We start from the raw sequence: 24537 nt of genomic DNA on the forward strand, positions 1-24537 counted from the left end.
TTGGGAAATACTGTTTTTTAAATTAATGTTTAAGGAGCATGTAGATACAACATCTGTAGGCCAAGTTTACCAATATAGTAAACTAGTGTCCTATAATGTTTTTTCCATTGAAAAGGGAGAGTGTTTGTAGTACTTGCAGTATTTACTTTGTAATTTGTAACTTAAAGCCCTGTTTTAGATTATAAAGAAGTTATAATCAAAGACTGAAGTCATATATCCTTTGTATGTCAGAGCAAACTCTATGTCCTATGTGAGTCTCCTTTATTTTATAGGCCTATGAAGAGTACACCAGCAAGCTAGATGCCCTCCAGCAAAGAGAGCAACAGCTACTGGAGTCCCTGGGGAATGGAACTGATCTTTCTGTTTCTAGCTCAGCGTCAATGGACACCGTTACGTCCTCCTCCTCCTCTAGCCTTTCAGTGCTGCCTTCATCTCTTTCAGTTTTTCAGACTCCCACAGACGCTTCCCGAAACAACCCCAAGTCACCACAAAGACCCATCGTTAGAGTCTTCCTGCCCAACAAGCAGAGGACAGTGGTGAGTCGGTGTCTACTGTAACCTCTTTGCTGTTTCTTTGTGTTGAACATTAGCTCTGCGTGTTCAGACCCCCGCAAATGGAACCACCCATTTCCAACAAGGATAGAAAAGGCATGAGGGTTTTGTGTCAACGTCTATAGAGTTTCCCTTTTTTGCTTTTTGTTTATTCGTTTGTTCTGAGAAAGGTTTTCTCTGAGTATCAGCCTTGGCTGTCCTAGAACTTACTTTGTAGACCACGCTGGCCTCAAACTCACAGAGATCCATCTGCCTCTGCCACCCGAGTGCTGGGATTGAAGGCGTGCGCTACTACCCCCAGCCAGAGTTCTCTTTAAATTTTATTTAACTATTTGTTATTTTTTTAGACATGGTTTCACTATGTAGCTTTGGCTGGTCCAAAACACACTATTCTGCATAGCTGGCCTCCACTTAACAGAGATCTGCCTGCCCTTGCCTCTCAGGTGCAGGAAACAAATTGTGTTCTCTTACCCTTTTTCCTTTTTTGTCATATATAGATTAATTAAAATTGCTGTTCCCATACTTCCTGAGTAATAATACCTTTGTGTTGATGCATTCTTAAAGGGGGAGCATGATGTAAAATTATTTGTAAATGGAAATTCTATCTCTGAAGCATCCTGTTATAAAAACTTTATGGACACCCATCCCATCTTCAGTTTTAGTTGCCTGTACTTCTGAGGAGAAAGTGGAAAACACTGAGGCTGGAGATGGCTCCCTAGTTACGAACACTGGGTGCTCTTGCGTAGAACCCTGCTTCTATTCCAATGCCCATGTGGCAGCTCACAGCCATTGCAACTAGTTCCTGGGTACCCCGTGCTCTCTGCTGGCCTTTGTAGGCACTGTGTGCATGTGACACACAGACACACAAATGTCTCTTAAAAACAAGATGAAAAGAGTTTAGGGTATTGGTTGCACAATGGCAAGAATATTAACCTCACTGAGCAGTTAACATTTAAAAATAATTAAGATAGATTTTGTTGTGTGTATACTTTAATGCATTTTAAAAGGAACATTATGGTAATTATATGCAAAGTTTAAGTACCCATCCCTAGAATGTAACCTAGCCAATTTACTCTGTTGTGTTTATCCAAGCATGAAAAATAAGGATTTGTAAGTAAGTGTTGCTTTGATGTTCTGTTTTTTGTAACTCCAAATTCCAACTGTCCATCAATAGATAAACTGTTAAACTGGTCCTTGGTGAATATACCTGTAATCCCACCTCTTGGGATGAAGAACCAGGTAGATCAGTATAACTTCAAGGGTGGCTATACCCTTGTCTCAAAAGTAAATTTAAGAAGCTAAAAACCAAACAAATAGGGGAATTTTAAAAGAAATTGTGATATTGTACAAACAACATCATTTTAATAGGAAGAAAAGTTACTTTTACTGATATTCCCGGCATTCACCATAGATGAATCTCAAGAAAAGTGTGCTGTAGAAAAGAAGGCAGACAAAAATGGACATATACTTTGTAATTCCATTTATAAGAACTTCTGAAACATACCCTTGACCATATAATCCCAGCACAAAATAATTAGAATATTAAGTACTGTATTTAAACATACTTGTAAGTTCTTTTTTTATTATTTTTTTAATTTAAATTAGAAACAACCTTGCTTCACATGTCAATCCCAGCTCCCTCTCTCTCCCCTCCTCCCCATCCCCCATCAACTTCCCCCAACCCCCCACCCAATCCCCACTCCACTCTCCAGGGAGGGTGAGGCCCTTCATAGGGGATCTCCAAAGTCTGTAATATCATCCCAGGCAGAGCCTAGGCAGAGCATCCCTCCATGTGGAATGGGCTCCCAAAGTCGATTTGTATGCCAGGGATAAATACTGACCTAGTACCTGAGGCCCCAAGGATTGCCGAGGCCTCCTCAGTGACACCCACATTTAAGGGGTCTGGATCAGTCCTATACTGGCCTCTCAGCCATCAGTCTGAGGTCCATGAGACAACTGTTTCTGTGGGTTTAACCTGTCGGTCTTGACCCCTTAGCTCATCACTCCTCCCTCTCTGCAACTGGTTTCCAGGAATTCAGTTCATTGTTTAGCTGTGGGTGTCTGCCTCTGCTTCCATCAACAACTGGATGAAGGCTCTAAGATGACATACAAGGTAGTCATCAGTCACATTATCGAGGAAGGGCATTTAAGGTAGCCTCTCCTCTATTACTTAGATTCTTAGTTGGGGTCATCTCTCCCGATGCTCCCAGTTCACTCAGGAGATCCTGTCCCATTCCCCTTCTCTGGGGTACCATGCATATCTCTCCTAGGGTCCTCACTGTTTCCCAGACTCTCTGGCAGGGGGATTGTAGGCTGGCACTCCCCTGCTTCATGCCTAAAGTCCATATATGAGTGAGTGCATACCATGTTTGTCTTTTGGTGACTGGTTTACCTCATTCAAGATGGTTTCTTCTAGTGCCATCCATTTGCCTGCAAATTTCAAGATTCCATTGTTTTTTTCCCCCTGCTGAGTAGTACTCCATTGTGTAGCTATACCACATTTTCTCTATCCACCCTTCAGTTGAGGGGCATGTAGGTTGCCTTCAGGTTCTTGCTATTGCAAATAATGCTGCTATGAACATAGTGCAGCAGATGTCCTTGTTGTATGAATGTGCATCTTTTGGGTATATGTCTAAGAGTGGAATTGCTGGATCTTGTGGTAGACTGATTTCCATTTTCCTGAGGAATCTCCATAATGATTTCTAAAGTGACTGTTCAAGCTGGTACCCCCACCAGCAGTGAAGGAGTGTTCCCCTTCCTCCACATCCTCTCCAGCATAAATTGTCATTGGTGTTTTTGGTTTTAGCCATTCTGATAGGATTAAGCTTGTATCTCAGAGTTGTTTTGATTTGCATTTACCTAATGGCTAAGGATGTTGAGCACTTTCTTTAGTGTCTCTCAGCCATTTTAGACTCCTCTATTGAGAATTCTCTATTTAGTTCTGTAGCCCACTTTTTAATTGTATCCTTTGGTGTTTTGGAGACTTACTTCTTGAGAACTTTGTAAATGTTGGAAATCAGCCCTCTGTCAGATATGGGGTTTGTGAATATCTTTTCCCAATCTGTGGGATGTCTTTTTGTCTTGCTTACTGTGCCTTTTGCCTTACAGAAGCTTCTCCATTTCAGGAGGTCCCACTTATTAATTGTTGATCTCGCTGTCTGTGCTACTGGTGTTATGTTCAGGAAGCTGTCTCCTGTACCAATTTGTTCAAGGGTACCACCCTCTGTCTCTTCTAAGAGGTTCAGTGTGGCTGGGTTTATGTTGAGATCTTTGATCCATTTGGACTTAGGTTTAGTGCATGGAGATAGACATGGATCTATCCGCATTCTTCTACATGCCAGCATCCAGGTATGCCAGCACCATTTGTTGAAGATACTTTATTTTTTCCATTGAATCTTTTTAGCTTCTATGTTAAAAGTCAAGTGTTCATAGGTGTGTGGGTTAATATCAGGGTGTTCAATTTGACTCCGGTGGTCTACCTGTCTTTTTGTGCCAATACCAAGCTGTTTTCAGGACTATAGCTCTATAATAGAGCTTGAAGTCAGGGATGGTGATGCCTCCAGATGTTGATTTAGTGTACAGGGTTGTTTTGGCTGTCCTGGGTCTTTTGTTCCTTCAAGGTCTGTGAAGAACTGTACCGCTGTTTTGATGGTGAATGCATTGAATCTGTAGATTGCTTTTAGCAAGATCACCATTTTTGCTATGGTGATCCTACCTATCCAAGAGCATGGGAGATCTTTCCATTTTCTGGTGTCTTCTTTAATTTCTTTCTTTAAAGACTCAAAGTTCTTGCTATACAGGTCTTTCACTTGTTTGGTTAGTGTTATCCCAAGACATTTTATGTTGTTTGTGGTTACTGTAAAAGGTGATGTTTCTCTGATTTCTTTCTCAGCCCATTTACCATCTGCATATAATAGGGCTACTGATTTTTTTTGAGTTTACCTTGTATCCTGCCAAGTTGCTGAAGGTGTTTATCAGCTCTAGGAGTTCCCTGGTAGAGTTTTTGGGGTCACTTATGTAAACTATCATATCATCTGTAAATAGTGAAAATTTGACTTCTTCCTTTCCAGTTTGTGTCCCCTTGATCTCCTTTTGTTATCTTATTGCTCTAGCTAGAACTTCAAGTACAATATTAAAGAGATATGGAAAGAGTGGACAGCCTTGTCTTGTTCCTGATTTTAGAGGAATTGCGTTGAGTTTCTCTCCATTTAGTTTGATGTTGACTGTTGGTTTACTGTATATTGCTTTTATTATCTTCAGGTATGATCCTGTTATCCCAGATCTCTCCAGGGCTTTTATTATGAAGGGGGTTGGATTATGTCAAAAGCTTTTTCAGCATCAAGTGAGATGATCATGTGTTTTTTCTTTTGCAGTTTGTTTATATGGTGGATTATGTTGATATGTTGAACCATCCCTGCATCCCTGGGATGAAGCCTACTTTCTATTCTTTCTTTCTTTAATGTGGGGGTCTCAGAATGATTTTCCTTTATATCCTATGCTGATCTTGAACTTGAAGTCTTTCTACCTCTGCTCCCCTCAAGTGCTATGATTACAGGGATATCCCAACATGCCCAGCCTAGTGTCATTCTTTTTTGCTTGCTTGTTTGTTTGCTTAAGACAGGGTTTCCCTGTAACCACCCTGGATGCTCTGGAACTCATTTTGTAGACCGGGCTGACTGTGAACTCAGAGAGATCTGCCTTACTGCCTCCTGAGTGTTAATTAGAATTATAGGCATGTGCCAGGCAGTGGTAGTGGTGGAGCACACCTTTAATCCCAGCACACTTGGGAAGCAGAGACAGGCAGATGATATGATCTCTGTAAGTTTGAGGTTAGCCTGTTCTACAGAGTTAGTTCTAAGACAGGCTCCAAAACTACGACAAACAAAAACAAGCAAACAAACAAAACAAAAGAATAGTTGTAAACCACCATACCTAGCAGAAAAATTTGTTACCTCTTTATTGCTATGATAAAGACCATGACCAACTTCAGAAGGAAAGAGTTTATGTGGTTTACATTTCCATGTGACAGTTGAAAGAGTTCAGGGCAGGAACTGGAGGCAGGAATCTGAGTAGCAACTGAAGCAGAGGCCATGGAGAAACACTGTTTACTTGCTTGCTCCCCATGGCTTCTCAGCCTGCTTTCTTACCCCATCCAGGACCACAGCCCAATGTACCACCAGCCCCGTACGCTAGGCCCTCCCACAGCAAGCATTAATCAAGAAAATGCTGTCGTGTCGAGGCATTGTCTCAGTTAAGATTTTCTCTCCCAGCATGTCCATTTCAAATTGTCAAGAAACCAACCAGCACACTGGATCTCAGTTTTTTTAACTCAAAAACAATCCTCTTGCCAGATGACATACTTTAAAGTAGCTTATTCTGATCTTTGTAACCACTTTTTAAAAAATCTATAAATATCTGTTTTACAGGCAAATCCTACAAAACATTTAAACAATTGTAGAATACCAGTCACAAACTTTATATCCTCAATCACATGAGAGTCTATCTCAAGAAGAGAAAACAATAGGTTGTTTGTAGGTTTTCTATTTTTAGATATTTGGAAAATTCTAAATACTTAGGAAAATATTAAGAACCATATATTAAATAGCTCCTAGTCAGATACAATGAATAAATTGTTAATATTTGCTCCATATACTTTTCTTATCAATCACATTCTCCTGTTGAACATCCTAAAAATAGCCGGTATGATAAATGTGGCACACCTTCAGTCACATTTTATTACATATGTATCCATGTTAGTATTTTGTTTTTTAATTGATAAAGTAGGATAGTGCCATATGTATGAAATGTCCAGGATTTTATTCAAAATTTGGATTTCAAGGTTGCGTTTATATCTGTTAACTAAACACAAATTTTATTCATTCCATTGAATTGTTATCAGCCATTGCATTGTTGCTTATCCTTCCTCTGGTAAATATATGGTGGTGGTATTATTACTACTATTATTATTGCAAACAGTGTTAATATGTAAGTACCTTTATGTAGAACTAAGAACAATACCAGGGGACAGAGAATGCACATGTAGTTTAAAGGTTCTTTTTTATTAATTTGTATATGTGAGTCTGCAAGAGTTCATTGCACCATGTGTATTCAAGAGGCCAAGGAGGAGAAAAGGCGTTTGATCTCCTGAAACTGGAGTTACAGGTTGTAGTGGGCCACCACAAAAATTCTGGGAACAGAAACCAGGTCCCATGGAAGAGCAACAAGTCCTCTTAACTGCTGAACTATTTCTCCAGCTCCTAAAATTACTAACTTAATTTTAGCACATTTTTAGCTATGCAAACACAACTTACCTTTTTTTTTTATTTACTTAATGACTAGAATACTGCCTAATATTTAGTATATGTTCTGTACTTGCTTACTAAAAAGCATATCTTTGGATTTATCACACCTTGAGATTAGGGACCACAAATGCCTATGTAGTTGGTATGAATCCCAGTTGTATTGTAAGAACTGTTTGTGAAACAGAGAAAGATAAGGCAAAATTGTTCTGAGTTTAGCCATTTGCATGGTGGGATAACAATAATAAAAACTTACATTGATAGCAGTAGAAATAAGGAGACTAAGAAGCAGGTTAATAACAAAAGGATTTATTATTCAGTAGAATAAATGGTACAGCCCCAGGAAATATCCTCCCTCTAAATTTTTGGCCACAGTGAAACAAAAACCTGAGTGTACTTTTTTTGTAGGCAGAAAGAATAATAATTGGTTTCTCAAAAGTTCTAAGCTTTCCTAACAATGAAAAGGCTTCTTTTGTCCTTGGGTAAGTTTTTTAACTGATTGACCTGTTTTGATTTGATTAAGACCAAAGTTTAGTAGTAAAAGATCCCACCTTTATGAATCCATCCTGTTGGTGCTGGGTCTTTACAAGTTAAATTCAATTTGCCCAGGAAGCACTTTAATTCTAACATTGTCTTTACTCTATGAAGTGTTTTGGGGTATAGAGAGAGGTTGTCTTCTTACTTTAATATGTTGTAAGTATAGCATATCACAGTTTCCTTAAAAAACAATATGATTGGTCTAACAGAACCGAAAAAGATTCAACATCAAGATAATTATCATACAATCAGTAAGCTTTGTCTTTTTTGTTTTGTTTTGTTTTTTGTTTTTCAAGGCAGAGTTTCTCTGTGACTTTGGAGACTGTTTTGGTACTAGATCTTGGAGACCAGGCTGGTCTCGAACTCACAGAGATCCACCTGCCTCTGCCTCCCAAGCACTGGGATTAAAGGTGTGCCCCACCCATGCCTGGCAGTGCAAAACATTTTTGATGTCCAACCAAATTTTAAGGTGACTCCTTGAAGTTTTGAAAATAACTTTGTACTGTGGAAGAGTTTAAACATGTGTGAAAGTAATGAATCCTTACTCAATGATTATTTCCATTTTTTATGATAAAGTTTGAATCTAACTTTTTGTTTAGGTGTGAATTTTCCTATGGCAAGCAGATATTCAGATGCGTGTGTACATTGTTATTAACTCACTAACGCAAACTCCAGGCTGACATCCCTATGGCTGAGGCCTGAAGTAAGTTTCCCCAACACACACATATAAGAGGTTTTATGTCCCACCAGCCTGCTCCCAAAAAATGACATGGAGACTTCCTATTATGAAAGTTTGGCCTATAGCTTAAGCTTGCCCCCAAATAGCTTTTATAACTTAAACTAACCCATTTATAGTAATCTACATTCTGTCACGTGGCATTTCCTCTTTCCCATATCGCACCTCCTGTTTCCTCTCGTCTCCTGTGCACCTAGATTTGCCTCCTCTTCCTTTTTCCTCCCTGGAAATCCTGCCTATACCTCCTGCTAGCTATATTGCCTGGTCAGCTTCTTATTACACCAATCACAGCAAATACATCTTCACACAGTGTACAAATATCCCACCACACACACACACAAACACACACGGCCAGACACTTTACAGCCTTCACTGGGCTTAGGCTCTAAACAGCACTTTAGTATTTTGCTGGGAAACCATCTAAAATGAAAAACACAAAAGTTTAGAAAATGTAGCAGTAAATAGACTGAATAGCACACAGATTTATGTTATGAAAATAGAAAGGTGAAGGAAAACTGCCACTTCCTTTAGCTTTAACTAGAAGAGTACATAAGCTGGGGGACAGGTTTTTTAGTGATCTTCATGTATCCATAAAAGCAATAAAGGTTTTTACAGTTTCTAGTGGGTAGACAAATGCACACTTACATCCTCCACAAATGAGGATTGCTTCTGTAAGTCTAGCTACTTCCTGAATACTTAAACTGATGAGGGCCCATGCCCTCATGACAAACTTAAAATAGGGCCTTACTCTGTTAGCCTAGCTGGCTTGGAACGTGCAGACATAGACCCTCCTGCTTTGCCTCCCAAGCGCTTGTGTTAAAAGTGTTAATTTCATAAGAGATTAGTAGCTGACTAACACATGTACATCATCTCTTGCCAGAAAAGATTTATTGATAGCTTCAACAGTAATATAGATTCTAGAGAAGGGCAAGTGCCCAGATAGAGACACTAGAGAACTAAACATCAAATGTCAGATCGAGGTCTGCCGGTCTCTGTGTGTGCCTGCCTGCCTCCCTCACACCCCTTGTCTGTCTCTGGGTGGGTGGGTAGGTGATGGAGGTGTGTATGTGTGTGCCTGTAGTGCATGAGCCTGTAGAGGCCACAGATCAATGGGAGGTATCTTTATCACTGTTCATCTTGTTTTCTGAGACTGGGTCTCTCTGTGAACCTAGAACTTACTCTTTCTGCTAGATGGGCTGGCCAGTGACACCCCTTCCCCCAGGGTCTACACTGGCGTTACTGGCGTTAAAGATGTACACTGCCATACTCAGCTTTTTAGTGGGTGCTGAGGACCCAGACTCAGGTCATCATGCTTGAGCAGCAAAAACACTACCCACTGAGGGACCTCTCCAGCCTCCCCATGTATCCTAAGACATATTTTATTCTGCTTTATTTAGAGTGGTGAGGTAGCTCTTAATGATCATTAATGTAACTGAAGACGTACACAGTTTTCACATTTGGTGTAAGCTGATTTTACAGCTATATATGGTAGCATACACCTGTGCTTACAACAGTTGGAGGCTGACATAGGAAGATCTAGAGCTACAGACTAGCCTTATCTATCTCAAAAAAACAACAAAAATTTTTATTTTACTTTGAGTGTTGACCTCTAAGTGTTGTATATACTATAGAAAATACTATTGCATTATCTTTGTGTGTGTGTGTGTGTGTACAATTTTAATAAAATACTTACTAGCCTTGCCCCGCTTTGTTTTTGAGACAAGCTCTGTTTTGTCCTGACTGCCCTGGAGCTCACTATGTAGACCAGGCTGTTCTTGAGCTCACAGAAATTCTGTTGCCTCTGCCTCCCAAGTGCTGGGATTAAAGTCATAAACTACCATGCCCAGCCTTAATTTTTCTGTAAGTCGGTAAAATAATAGTTACTTGATATCCTTTGACTAATAAGTAAATTATAGGCAATACCGTATCTGACTCAAGGAATCCATAGGATATTTTAAAGGTGTTATATAGATGAATGACCGAGTTTTAAGAAAATTATTTGAAAGAAATCCTCCTTCCCTTTTACCTCTCATGCACATTTATGTCACAGGTACCCGCAAGATGTGGTGTTACAGTCCGAGACAGTCTAAAGAAAGCGCTGATGATGAGAGGTCTTATCCCAGAATGCTGTGCTGTTTACAGAATTCAAGATGGGTATGGTTTGCATGTGTTGTGTGGTTTTCTTTGAGAAGAAATGAGACATAAAGCTTCGAGTTTCTTTTACAGTCTTTATCCAAATTTAGGGAATTGAAAATGAACCTCAGGGACTGGAGAGGTGGCTCAGTGAGAGCACTGGCCATTCTTCCAGAGGACCTGGGTTCAAATTCCAGCACCCACACGGCAGCTCACAGCCATCTGTAACTGGTTCCAAGTGATCTAAACCCTCTCTATGGTCTCCTCAGACATGCATGAGGTGCACAGACTTATATGCAGACAAAACACCCGTACACAGTAGGAAACAAGGAAGGGAGGGAATATTTTTTTACTAAAAGATTTAGAACATCAACTTAAAAAAATTGTGTTAATAATACTCAAAGAAATCTTGACTTGGTAATGTATGTGGTTATACTATGTATTCCTGTGACAAATCCCTTTATTAGAGCTTATAATTTGTGAGCCATTAGATAGAACAGTGGTTCTCCACCTGTGGTGGGTCACAACTCCTCTGGAGGATTGAATGACCCTTTCACAGGGCTTGCCTAAGACCATCTGAAAACACAGATGTTTACATTGTGATCCAGAACAGTAACAAAATGACAGTTGTGAAGCAGCAGCAACAATAGTTTTATGGTTGGGGGTCACCACAACATGAGGAAGTGTCACCTCATTAGGAAGGTTGAGAACCACTACTTTACAATGTGATTAGATAGTGTGGTTTTGCACAGTCTTCCTTTTTAAATACAAGTTCCACAAAAAATCTACCAAAATTAACATTTTGTATTGAAGCGGTTTTCATAAAGTAATACTGTTCCAAGATGTTTATGTTTTGAATCTACATTTTGAGGCATGTTGTTCCTTGAATGCTCTCTTTCTCTGAATTAGTAGATAAGACAACACCTTTGTCTTTTGGGGGGGCTTGTTTGGTTTGTTGTTTTGGTTTTTGTTTTCAGAAACAGACTTTCTCTGTGTAACCTTAGCTGTTCTTGGCTGCCTTAGAACTCGCTCTGTAGCAGGCTGGCTACAAACTCACAGAGATCCACCTGTCTCTGCCTCCTTATCACTGGGATTGAAGGTGTGTGCCACCACTGCCTGGCTTTGTTCTTGTTTTGTTTTGTTGTTCTTGTTTTTTGTTTGTTTGTTGCACCGCGCATTGGTGGCGCACGCCTTTAATCCCAGCGCTGGGGAGGCAGAGGCAGGCAAATCTCTGAGTTCGAGGTCAGCCTGGTCTACAGAGTAAGTTCCAGAACAGCCTCCAAAACAAAGAAACTGTGTCTCGAGGGAAAAAAACAAAACAAAAAAACAGGAACAATCTGGTTTTGGCAATTGTAGGCTTTTCTAGAACTTAAGAAAAGAGTGAGTATATTTACCCTTCTCTTTGTCTAAGAGTAATACACTTATTAGTACTAAACTTAAAAATTAATACCTGAATTTTTAATGATGGGAAACCAAAGAGACAAACCTCCTTAATATTACCTCCGTAACCATGCTCATATCTTCAGCATGATGCTTATAAATATTTTGGGGGTATAATAATCAAGAAAGGGCTGGAGAGATTGCTCAGAGGTTAAGAGCACTGTGCTCTTCCAAAGATCCTAAGTTCTGTTCCTACCAACCACACGGTGGCTCACAACCATCTGTAGTGGGATCTGATGCCCTCTTCTGACATAAAGTCGTACATGCAGATAAGAGCATTCACATCCATTGGATGGATGGGTGGATGGATAGATCTTTTTTCTTTTTAAGTCAAGAACGGTTTTGCCTGTGTTTTCAGAGAGAAGAAGCCCATTGGCTGGGACACGGACATCTCCTGGCTCACTGGGGAGGAGCTGCACGTGGAAGTGCTGGAGAACGTCCCGCTCACGACTCACAACTTTGTATGTGCCTTTAGTTCTCATGTCGGGGCCACTGAATTCTGACGCTTTTAATTGGGGGTGTGGAAAAGAGACTGATAATTTACCTAATTCTGTTCTTTAAACTCTTGTGTTTAAAGAGTTCTATTTTAGTGTTTTTTCTTTGTAACTTAATAAACCTGTAACATGTCACTTAAAAGAACAAAAATTAGAGGCTGGAGAGATGGATCAGTGGCTAAGAGCCCTGGCTTCTTTCAGAGGACACGGGTTCAACTGTCTGAACCACGTGCATCTCACAACTGCCTATAATTCCAGTTCTAGGGGATCTGAAACACGCAAAACACCAATATACATAAAATAAAAAAGAAGTGATTAAAAAAGAAGAAAAATTGGTACATTGTAAAAATCTATCTAGTAAAGGGAAATTTTCCTAGAAGTCAGCATTTGTATAGATGAGTAGGTAATTGTATATTGTATGGTTTTTTGTTTTGTTTTGTTTTGTTTTTGTATACACAAATGCATGGTGGTCAGCCCAAAGTTTATGTCTTTTTCTCTTATTACTGCCCATTCTTCTCTCTCTCTCAAGGGAAAACTGGGGTCATGCTATGTGATAGTCCTCGTTTTTAATTTTCTCATCAGTAGGACTGTGAGTGTTAATCTATTTTAGTACTAGCATTAGTCTTGTAATGATTGTCTAGTAGCCTATAAAAATAGAAATCTGGTGCTTTCCCTCGATTAATGCAAATATAGATTTTTTTATATTTATAAAATACTATGTGCCAAGTTAGACTGCCAAATCTCAGCACACATATGTTTGAAGAATAAGGTAATGGATGGTAAAGTATTATAGTTGGGTACTGAACTCTCCTTGAAATTTTTCCATGTGTTGTTTGCATTTGGAAAAATCCTAGCTTAATCTTATCAGCATGCAACAGTCTCCTAATCACCACCACCATTACCATACATCTTTAGATATGCTTAGATTCTAGAAAGAGCCTAAGCAATAGCCTAGAAGACATAGTAGGTCTTTTTAGTAGTGCCTTTATTCACAAACGTATCTTTATAGACATGATTTGCTTAAAATTCACACTCAAATGCATACCCATTATTTTTTTACCCCTTCAGATGTTCTGTTCCTATTCTCTATTTCCCTCCCCCCCCAATGTGTATATTTGTATGTATGTATGCATGTATGTGTATATAAAACCAACCAGATATACATAGTTTGGATATGTATAAACAGCAGGAAGAAAACACGAGGTAGGCAAATGAAGGATATTCAGGAATTCATGACCAACAAACTGCTAACAAGTAAGGATTTGAATGGCTGACTACAAGGTCAGGTGTTTTTTGTTTTTTGTTTTGTTTTTTTTTTGCATATTTCTATGTGTGCTTTATTTTCTGAAATAACGATAGCAGTACTAAAGATTCTTAGTTTGGCAGTTATTTGATATATGAATAAATATCAAAGGAGGAGTTTGACTTGTGCATAGTTACAGCAAGTAGAAAAGGAGGAAAGCTGGAGACAAACATGGTTTTCCACGTGCTTTCTCAGGTGTGGGAAACTACAGGAAGCAGCCCTTGCTGTGTAAAGGCTCTTGAAAGGCCAGAGTGGATTGTGTGCCAGTGCACAGTTATGACTAACTGCTCATTCAATAAGTATTTTTGAAAATCGAGCCTTGAGCTGAGCATGGTGGCACACAGTTTTAATCCTAGCACTGGGAGGCAGAGACGGCAGATCACTGGGAACTCAGGGACAGCCTGGTCTGCATAGTAAGGCCCTGTCTCAAAAATGTTTCAGAGCAGGTGTGGTTTTTTTCCATACCTGGAATCCTGGTACTTGGCAGGCAGAAGCAAGAGGCTGGTTGAAAGTTCAACACCAACTTCTGTCACAAAAACCATTTAAACAGAAGGAGAGAAGTAATTTGGTGTTAAAATCAAATGTATCATGAAATTTATCATTTATATGTGATAAAGTATGTAAGATTCTAAGTTATGTTTGAAGAAAGTACTATTATAGATTCACGTATATACTGGATCATGATACAAAATATATTTATTACTTATTGATTATGGTTTTAAAAAGAAAACTGAGATGATTGAAAATACATAGCAAAGAATGATGTCATCCTTGCTATCAACATTCTGAAATAGCCAATGTTAAGAGATTTTCTGTTACATATTTTTCTTTTACTTACTGCACCACATACACATTTCATATAATTTCTCCCTTTGCCAAGAAAGAATCACTTTAGTATAGTGCAGTTTCTTTGAACCCTGTTGTGCGTTAAAAGCCACTGATAATTTTTTCAGGAGTTTTAACATTTATTCTGAAAGCATAAACTAAAAATAAGTTCATATGAGACATTCTTCCAGAGGTTATTGTAAGACTATGATAAGTTTGAGGGGGAAGTTTCCTTTCCTATTGCTGAAATTTCAGAGCTAAACTTTAAATTAAAGGTTGCTGAATTCAACAGTAGCATCTCCCTGTTACAGACAATTCAGTTCATAATTATTGGTCAGATAAAACAATCACCATTACACCTTAGTGAAACTGCAGTGTAGACCGGGTGGTGGCCGCGCACGCCTTTAATCCCAGCACTCGGGAGGCAGAGGCAGGCGGATCTCTGTGAGTTCGAGGCCAGCCTGGTCTATAGAATGAGTTCCAGGACAGGCTCCAAAGCTACAGAGAAACCCTGTCTCAAAAAATACAACAACAACAAAAAAGATGAGGAAAAAGAAAGAGCAGCTGCAGTGTAGGTTTCATGAAGCCACTGATAGTTTTTAATAGTTTCTGTTTGAATCTCTTGGGTAGTTGTTTTTAAATCACTATCTTTTAGCCATGATTTCTTGCTTCATCAACTTTAGACATCATATGCTGTTGCTAGTTCTATTAGGATTAGCTCGGTTGCAGCATTATAACCCTCTCCTTCTGTCTTGTTCTGTTTGAGAGCTATGCAAGTCTGTCTTTGTTTCTTGTCCACTAACAACTATTTTTCTTGCCTTCTTTCTTTATGTAGTAATTAAATGATACCTTTGTTTTTTCTTCCTCTTTTTTATGCTGTCAAGCTTGAACTCAGTTATTCTTTTTAATTCAGTTTTTAAAAATTTTGTTGAGAATTTCATACGTGAGTCCCTTTAAATGTTTCTTGTTGACCTCTTGGAATTGGATAACATATCAGGGTGCTCAGCTCTTTTATTTGTTGTATCATCTTGATTTCTGAGTTTTTAAGTTGGGTATTAGGATGAAAAAGTATTTTGAATCCCCTGGCTTTTAATAATATATTTTGGTATGTGACTTTTTATGATGCAAATATATTTAAAAATTGTTATTTTAAGTTAATAGAGTGAATGTATTGATTTTAAGTGGATTCTTGCAAGTATTTGAAACCCTTTATGATTTTTCACTTTGCAGGTACGGAAAACTTTTTTCACCTTAGCATTTTGTGACTTTTGTCGAAAGCTGCTTTTCCAGGGTTTCCGCTGTCAAACATGTGGTTATAAGTTTCACCAGCGTTGTAGTACAGAGGTTCCACTGATGTGTGTTAATTATGACCAACTTGAGTAAGTAATCCACAAAGAACCTCTTTGCTGCTACTTTGTAGTTAAATTCTCATAATGTGAAATAGCATACCTTGAAAGTCAGTGAGTGATGTTCTGCCAGTACATTTGTTACAGAGAGCTTAAAGTCTGACCAGAGAGGAACAGATAATGCAGGTGGCTCTTCTCTCTCAGATGAAGGAACACTGGCTCTGCTGCACATAAAGCTTGCATTTCGTGCTCTGTTAAGTAACAGCTACTCGTCCTTAGAAACCACTTTTGTTTAGTTTGGGGGTGGATATAGAATAGTGTTTTAATCAAGTTGTCGATTGTATTTTTGAACAGCAAGTCTGATTCTGTGATCTGTTTTATCATTAGACTGTTTTATCATTAGACTGATGTTCTTCCTGCACTCTTCAGCTCTCCCAAGTCTGCTCCACCTTTAGCCCTTTTCCTTTCAGATTTAAATTAGAAACAAGCTTGTTTTACATGTCAATCCCAGTTCCCTCTCCCTCCTCTCCTCCCTGCCCCCTAGGGACTCCCTATCCCATCCACTCTCTGCTCCCCAGGGAGGGTGAGGCCTTCCATGGGGGATCCTCAAAAGTCTGTCATTTGGGACAGGTCCTAGGCCCTTTCCCATGTGTCTAGGCTGAGAGAGCATCCCTCTATGTGGAGTGGGCTCCCAAAGCCCATTCGTGTATTTAGTCTTTCCCCCCTTTTTTTTAAAGGAATATTTATATACAATTTATTTCTTTTTAAAACTCTTCTTTATTCTATAGTATGTCTAATATATTAAATGTAGTCTATTGTGATCTTTTCCTGTAATTCTTTTTGTTGCTGCTGAAAGGGAATTTGACTTTTAAGTTAAATTATGATATATCCAACTTAGCAGCTACTCAGGAGGCAGAGGGCAGCTGGATCTCTGTAAGTTCAAGGCCAGCTTGGTCTATACATTGACCAAGGGAAACACAATGAGTCTGTCTCAGAAAAAACAAAAAGGGTAACTAATCACTAGATATTTTTCTTTTAGTTTTTAAACCTTAAAGCATAGTTTTTTCCCCTGTAGTATATAGAAATTCGCTGAAAAGAACAATTTGTTTTAGATCTGAGCTTGTTCTTGAAAGTACAATGTAATTTTTTAGACAAAAACATACTCAATTGAATTTTAACAGTTGTTTGCTAATGTAAAACTTGATCTTGTATTTTTCCATTACCTCTGTGTTATTGTGTATTGAAGCTTCTGGGTTTTGCACAAGTTAGGTTTGTTTTGTTTTGTTTTGTTTTTGCCTCACAGTTTGCTGTTTGTCTCCAAGTTCTTTGAGCATCACCCAGTAACACAGGAGGATGCCTCCTTACCAGAGACTGCCCTTACATCTGGATCTCCTTCTGCACCCCCCTCAGACTCTATCGGGTATGACTTGATTCCTGCTGTTTAATGGCATGCTGTTTGAACTGCCTGCCTTCCTTTGGATCCTTTGGGTAATTACAAGCCTTTCCAACACTGGAACTGTTAAATTATGGATACTTTCCCCCAATAATATGTTTTATCCCAGCATTCAAGCATTTATATGCATTTGGTACAGAATGGGATTAAAAGCCTGGTAATCTCAGCACCCATGAGGCAGAAGCAGGCAGACCTCTGTGAATTGGAGGCTGACCTGGTCTGCACAGTAAGTTATCTTGAAAAACCAAAAACAGACACAAACAACCAATCAGTCAATCAATGATATTAAAGCTGGTGTAGACTATATATTAAGATCAGTTGTGAAAAAAATCAACACAAAATTTTTACACTCTGTCTTTTATTTACCATTTTATCAGGTAATGTTGTAACTTCTGCTTAAAAAACTAATAAACAAGTTGATGACAATTTTTTAAAAGTACAAATAATGATAAAGTATATTAAACTTTGATTAAATATTTTGTATTTATAGAATGCAAGAAGATATAATGTACTCAAGAATGCTTAATGGAGATGAGATTTGAAAAATTGCTCAAAACTAAATGAACTTAGGGTATGAAAGTTGGTATTAGGGCCCAGAGAAGAAAGCAGATTTCAGAGCTAGTCAAAAAGCTTATCTAAATTTAGAAGTAGCATGTGTGAGGCCTGGTGTGGTGCACGCTTCTAGAATCCCAGCACTTAATAGGCTAAAGCAAAACGTTGGTGAGTGTGAGTCCAACCTTTGCTACATAGTGAGACCAAAGAACTGGAAGAGAAAAAATGCCGTGTGTGACCAGGTCATAGAGAATCTTGACATTCAGGCTAGTATTTACTCGAGATATGATGACATAAGAGAATAAAGGTTTTTCGAACAAGTCACCAATGTGATAAAAATTACTTTAAAGGAAAAATTCGCTTAGCAGTGAAATATAGATAAACAGGGAAAAATAGGGTGAACACCTAAACTTCAAGGGAGGCAATATGCAGAAAGGACGAAAGGAGAGCAGTAATAGTGCCATCCGTTTAATAGGAAAAGCAAGATTTACTTTAAAAGTATCCCCAAGGCATTATATTCATAGTAGGAAATAGACAGTTATTTAAGTTGGCTCTTAAGTATTTTTTACATGGTCTGTTACTTTTTCCCCATTATATCTAAGGCACACCTCCATGTGTGCACCATGGCACATGCACACCTGCAAACATACACACTAAGTTTTAATTATAAAACCATTTATTTTAGCTATAATCTTTTTATATCACTAGCAAATGCAACCACTCTGTAGTTTTGTCAGATTTTAACAGCTATCTCGGTTGGCTCTATTTGTATGTTTTGTAGACAATCGAATCAAAGTATTGTTGTTTGGCTATGGCAATTTCTCCTGACAGAGTCTGTAGACCTGTGATGTTTTCCTAATGGCAGGTCCCAGTTCTGTGAACAGAATTGTAGAACATAATGTAATTAGCTTGGACTCTCTGAAGGGTCATATGGTAAAAATACAGTTTGTCTCCAAGTAAAGGAATGCTGTTTTAAAACTAAGAAATCAGGGCTGGAGAGATGGCTCAGTGGTTAAGAGCATTGACTGCTCTTCTGGAGGACCTAGGTTCAATTCCCAGCACCCTCATGGCAGCTCACAACTGTCTGTCATCGCAGTTCCAGGGAACCAACAGCCATGGCAGAATACCAGTGCTCATAAAATAAAATAAATAAGTTAAAATTAAGAAAGCATTTGCCCCTGCCACATGTATTATTTTCTTAACTAGAATGAAATGGATTCTTGTCTTAAAAAATGTACAAACTGTGCTAGGTGGTGGTGGTGCATGCCTTTAATCCCAGCACTTGGGACACAGAGGCATGTGGATCTCTGAATTCAAGGCCAGCCTAGTCTACAAAAAGAGTTCCAGAGAAACCCAGTCTTGAAAAAAACAGAGACAAATGTGCAAACGTGTCTACAAGTTAATTTCCTAATGCTTTTATGTCAGTGTGTAAAATTACATTTGTAAAGATAGTAGCCAATTAGTCAGGGTCCTCTAAGGGAACAGAACTTATAAAATGAACTTAGAGAGAGAGAGAGTATGTAGATATATACGTTTCTAGATTTTATATATATTGATCTATTAGAATTTCTTATAGGCTGTAGTCCAGCTTAGTCCAACAGTGACTGTCTACTAATGGAAGGTCCAACAGTCAAGTGGTTGTTCAGACTGGCTGTCTCAACCGTCTTCAGTATGTCTCAGAACCCTGAAGAAGTAGGTTCTAACGCCAGTGAAGGAATGTGTTTGCCAGTCAGAGGGAGAGCAGGCAGGCCAAGAGAGCAAGCTTCCTTCTTCCGTGTCCTTTATGTAGGCTGCCAGCAGATGGTGTGGCCCAGACGGAGGGTGGATCATCCCACCTCGAATGATTTAATTAAGAAAACAATCCTGCACACGCGTGCTCTGATACTTTAGTTAATTCCAGACGTAGTCAAGTTAATAATAAAGAATAGCCATCATGTCAGTTATGTTCAGTATCACAATATTACATTTGTTACTAGTCCTGACACCAGTTATAACGATCCTGAAACAAGTATGGGTATAACAAGAAATTTTGAAAAATGAATACATTGCCAGTTTAGAATACAAAGTAAGAGATAGGGCTGGAGAGATGGCTCAGAGGGTAAGAGCACTGACTGCTCTTCTAGAGGTCCTGAGTTCAATTCCCAGCAACCATATGGTGGCTCACTACCATTTATAATGAGATCTGGTGCTCTCTTCTGGCCTGCGGGCCTACATGTAGACAGAACACTGTATACATAATAAATCTTTTTTAAAAAAAGAGAGAATTACTTCTTTTTTGTATATCAGTGAACAGAAAGTCACTTTGCTTCAAAAAAATTTTTTTAGTCAAGCCTAAAACTGAAATCTAAACTAAAAGTAATTTTCTAAAGAGTGTTAGAATTAAAAGCCTGTTTGTTTGTTTGTTTATTTATGGGGGGGTTCGAGACAGGGTTTCTTTGTATTGTTTGGAGGCTGTTCTGGAACATTATTTGATTTTGGGGGGGTTAGGCATTGAATCAAGACTTTGTGTAAATATTTGGATATATTGGAGTATGATAATGAAGTATTTTTCATAATTATCATATACTTGCCTTCAAGGCTAGACAAGTTACCTTTTGAACCAAGGCACACCTTCACCCTCCAGATGGTATTAATATATCACATTGATTTCATGTCACAGGCCTTCTGTTTTACCAGATTAAATGCAGGGTTTTGTTTCTCCTTATTTCTGGATCACTGTCTTTTATATACAGTGCTGCTTCCCTAAAGTAAGTTTTATCCTTATGATCATGTGCTCCCGAGTCTGATGACATGCTTGTGATCATATGCTCCACATTCTGATGACATGCTTTGTTCAGAGGCCTTTTGTCACTCTTGGGCTCTGTTCCCCAAAGTCTTATTATATCTTTTCCTACTACTTTTTCCTTTATTTTGTTTTAAAGAATTATTTATTATGTATATAGTGTTCTGCCTGCATGTATGCCTGCAGGCTAGAAGAGGGCACCAGACCTCATTATAGATGGTTGTGAGCCACCATGTGATTGCTGGAAATAGAACTCAGGACCTCTGAAAGAATAGCCAGTGCTCTTAACCTCTAAGCCATCTCTCTAGCCCACTTTCCCTTTAGAATTTCTATTATGTTTATTTAATATGTGTGTATTCATGTGCGTACCAAGGCACATGTGTGGAAGTCAGAAGACAGCTTTGGGGAAATAGGTCTCCAGGGTCAGTCCCACGATTAGGGTTAGTAGCAAACACCTTTTATCCCCTGAGTGAGCTCACTGGCTTCTGCTTTTATATTTTCTTACCATTCTTTTCTAGTTTCCCTTATTGACTGTCATTTTGTTATCTCAAGATTGTCTTTCTAATCTAATAACGATTTACTAAAGCTGGTTAGTTTTTATAATATGGGGTAAATGGTGACCAGTGTGTGAAAAGAGCTTGGTCCATGTTGGACCATCCATGGTTCAGTTGAAATTTAGTCAGAGCCTCACTACATCCTCTGCAAGTAGTAATCACTTCCCTACTCCTGAGAATCTTTTCTTTATACGTATTCTCAGTGTGTGCATCATGCTAGGCTCGTTTAGGGAGGGAGGGGGAGAGAGAGAGAGAGACAGAGAGAGACAGAGAGAGACAGAGAGAGACAGAGAGAGAGAGAGGAGAGAGAGAGAGAGACAGAGACAGAGAGACAGAGAGACAGAGAGAGAGAGAGAGAGAGAGAGAGAGAGAGAGAGAGAGAGAGAGAGAGAGAGAGAGAGAGAGAGAGAGAATAAAAAGACCCTGTCTCAAAAAATAAGGTGGAAAGGGCACCAGTCTCTGGTTTCCCTGTGCACCCCCAAACCACACACCCCAAGTTTTCTGTTTTAATGTTTGCTTCAGAGCTTCTTATTATATGATACTTCTGTCTCTGGTGTTTATAATTAGACATTAAAAAACATTTTGAGTATGTAGGGTAATTGGCACAATATTATCTTCCAAAGTTCTGGAAATTATCTTTAAATATTGTAGAAATTTTGTTCAACCCTGGCATTAAGCAGCAGTTATCTCTCTGGGGTCCTGAGATATACAGGTGTATTCTCAAAACTACTTGTAATTTCCTATGCACTTCCTTAAATTTTTCATTCGAGTCATTTCAGGTTATGAGAAATAGTATTTAAGAAACAGCATATTTTATTCAGCTAGTCTCTGCCTGGAGCATTTTATTTCTGAATATAGTTTTCAAGGATAAGGGCTGCCTCTGCTGGTTAACCACCAGTAATTTCTAGCCATTTATAGACTCCTGGAGTTTTCTGGATCAGAATCATTGTTCTTCTATTGATGATAGTCCCTGGAAGGTCTGCTTTTGAGCAAAGGTAGTACTAGTTGTAGTTAATGTTTTCTAAACACACTTTCTGTGGAGCTATTACTACTGGAATTTTGAGTCTTCAGAGATTATCATATTAAATAGAAAACTCTTGTAACTTTCATTTTAAGTATTATTATCTATACAATTGCTCCAAATCTTATTTTCCAATGACTTGATTTTTCCAGGCCCCAAATCCTCACCACTCCATCTCCTTCAAAATCCATTCCAATTCCACAGCCCTTCCGACCAGCAGATGAAGATCATCGAAATCAGTTTGGACAGCGAGACCGGTCCTCCTCAGCTCCCAATGTTCATATAAACACAATTGAACCTGTCAATATTGATGTAAGTACTAGCGTTGCTAGAACTAAACAATTGGAGTGTGCTTCTTTGTTTTTCTGGTATATTTTTAATACAGATTGGAAGTAGAAGCCACCTTTCATTATCATGTAAGTGCTAAGTTCATAGGAATTATAGATCCAGAAGCCCTGTCATCCTTCTGTGACAGTGTTAAGAACTTCACTACTGCCAAGTTACAGTTACTCTCATGAATATAAGAATTAATAGAAGCCTTTCAGTGAATTTATGAAGTCCTCCCTAAGATTTTTGTGCAATTACTATTGTGTTATAGAAATGACATTAAGAATTTATATTTGTTCTGTCATGAGTTTGGCATTATAACCAACAAGTGATTCTGTGTTCATATTTTCTTTCTTTCTTTTTTTTATTTTTTCGAGACAGGGTTTCTCTGTGTGGCTTTGGAGGTTGTCCTGGAACTCACTCTGTAGACCAGGCTGGCCTCGAACTCCCAGAGATCCTCCTGCCTCTGCCTCCCGAGTGCTGGGATTAAAGGTGTGCGCCACCAACACCCAGCATGTGATTCTATGTTCATATTTTCAATCATGTAGTTGGAACTAACTTAAATTTTATTAACTGAAAGAAATACTTTATTATAACTTTTAATTTAATTATCAAGATGAATCTCTAGTAAAGGATTCTAAAATCAGACTTTCTTCCTACTTTTTATTATGGTTTTCCCACTGTATTTTGGAGAGTAAGTTCATTTAAGTGGCTTTTTCCTAGTGCCAGTTTTAACTAAGGCCATCCAGTCTCTATGGAGACCTAAATACACACAGGAAGTGAGAAGTGAGAGAGGGAGTTAGAGAAAAGGGAGCTTGGGAAACAAGGAGTCAAAGCGTATTTGTAGGTTAGGCATGTTCTTGGTGTGTTCAAGGTTGTAATCTACATATGTATTCAAAAACAAACATTTTTCTATGCTATACTTCCTTTTTTTCTGGTGGTGATTGTCCTGGTTTCTTGGGCTTAGCCATTTGAAGAATTGCTTTATGTCTTCTTTCATCCTTTTCATAACTGCCATAATATAACACATTGTCCTCTGTATGTGTGTCTCAAACTGTTCTGACTTATTGATACCACCATTTGATTCCATAATCCTTCATTTGAACAATTTACTGCATTTATTCCTACCATTAATTTTTCTTCATCCATTTCCATCCTGATGCTCTCACCAGGATGGGTTTTGTTTTGTTCTGTCACTTATTATCAGAGAAAAAAGACTTGTCTTTGACTCTGGGCCCAGCAATTGGAGATTTAGGATGAATTAACACACCATTTTGCCCTCTATGATATCATAGTTTAGTGCATGAATCAGGCATGCAAATAATCACACACAAAATAAATATAATGCTAGTTCACAAAAGGGGTATGATGAACTAACTCTACCTGGCTGGATATAGGAATATTTAGCAGTGAATGGATCACCTTGAAGTTATACTGTAGAAGGTAAATGACTAGGGATTTATTAAGTACACTATGTAGGGAATTATTTTTTTAAAAGTATCTGTTAAGGAAATGTATATGCAATGTTGTAGAGTTGCCTTTACTTGGAGGAATTAATAGTTGATATCATAGGCGTTCAGGGCTCAGGATAGGGCTGAGAAATGGTGGAAGGCGGAAGCAGGAAGTGTCCACACTGACTGATTTCATATGTTACCCTAAAGCAGTGGCAGGAGTTCTGAAACACTGAGACTGCAGCTCACGGCGCAGGTCTTGAGCCTGCTTCCTACCTCTTTGTCTTGAGTACTAGATTTGTAAGTATGATGGTATGCTGCATCTGACCCAACACACTTTGAGTGTGGTAAAGCATCTCAATATTCCAGAAAGCTCTTCAGTAGTAGCCTAACATATGTAAGGGCAGAACTGCTGTGTTCTGGGCAAATAGGATAGATGTTTAAACTCTTGTAGCGTTAGTGGCAAGACAGAGCAAATAAGGAGTTGAGGGAGTAGAGACTATGATGGTGTAGGGTTTTTAGAAGTCATGGAAATGGCTGAGTACTTACTGCGTGTCAGGTAGTATGCAAAGTGCTTTAAATAGATTTTCTTGATCAAACCTCATGAGAAACATCTTATCTTATTCTGAAGGATATTCAGTTTATAAGAGTCTATGAAACCAACCCATGATCACATAACTAATAAATGACTGAAATGGACTTAAGTCATTTAACCCTGGCTCTCTTTTCTCTT

The 24537-nt window shown here is 38.7% G+C and overlaps 1 protein-coding gene across 4 annotated transcripts in view; it reads left to right on the forward strand.

Annotated features, from left to right (window-relative positions):
* Nucleotides 1–24537, forward strand: part of Braf (B-Raf proto-oncogene, serine/threonine kinase) — a 125320-nt gene that overhangs the window by 45323 nt on the left and 55460 nt on the right. For all 4 annotated transcript variants that reach the window (XM_040728643.1, XM_040728640.1, XM_040728642.1 and 1 more), the window contains exons 3-8: nt 273–536; nt 10174–10277; nt 12055–12157; nt 15549–15697; nt 16968–17084; nt 22179–22338. In XM_040728643.1, the coding sequence (XP_040584577.1) occupies nt 273–536; nt 10174–10277; nt 12055–12157; nt 15549–15697; nt 16968–17084; nt 22179–22338 (897 nt within the window). The remainder of the gene's footprint in view (nt 1–272; nt 537–10173; nt 10278–12054; nt 12158–15548; nt 15698–16967; nt 17085–22178; nt 22339–24537) is intronic.

This window comes from Mesocricetus auratus, unplaced genomic scaffold, assembly GCF_017639785.1.
Source record: "Mesocricetus auratus isolate SY011 unplaced genomic scaffold, BCM_Maur_2.0 Super-Scaffold_100019, whole genome shotgun sequence".
Classification (NCBI taxonomy): domain Eukaryota; kingdom Metazoa; phylum Chordata; class Mammalia; order Rodentia; family Cricetidae; genus Mesocricetus; species Mesocricetus auratus.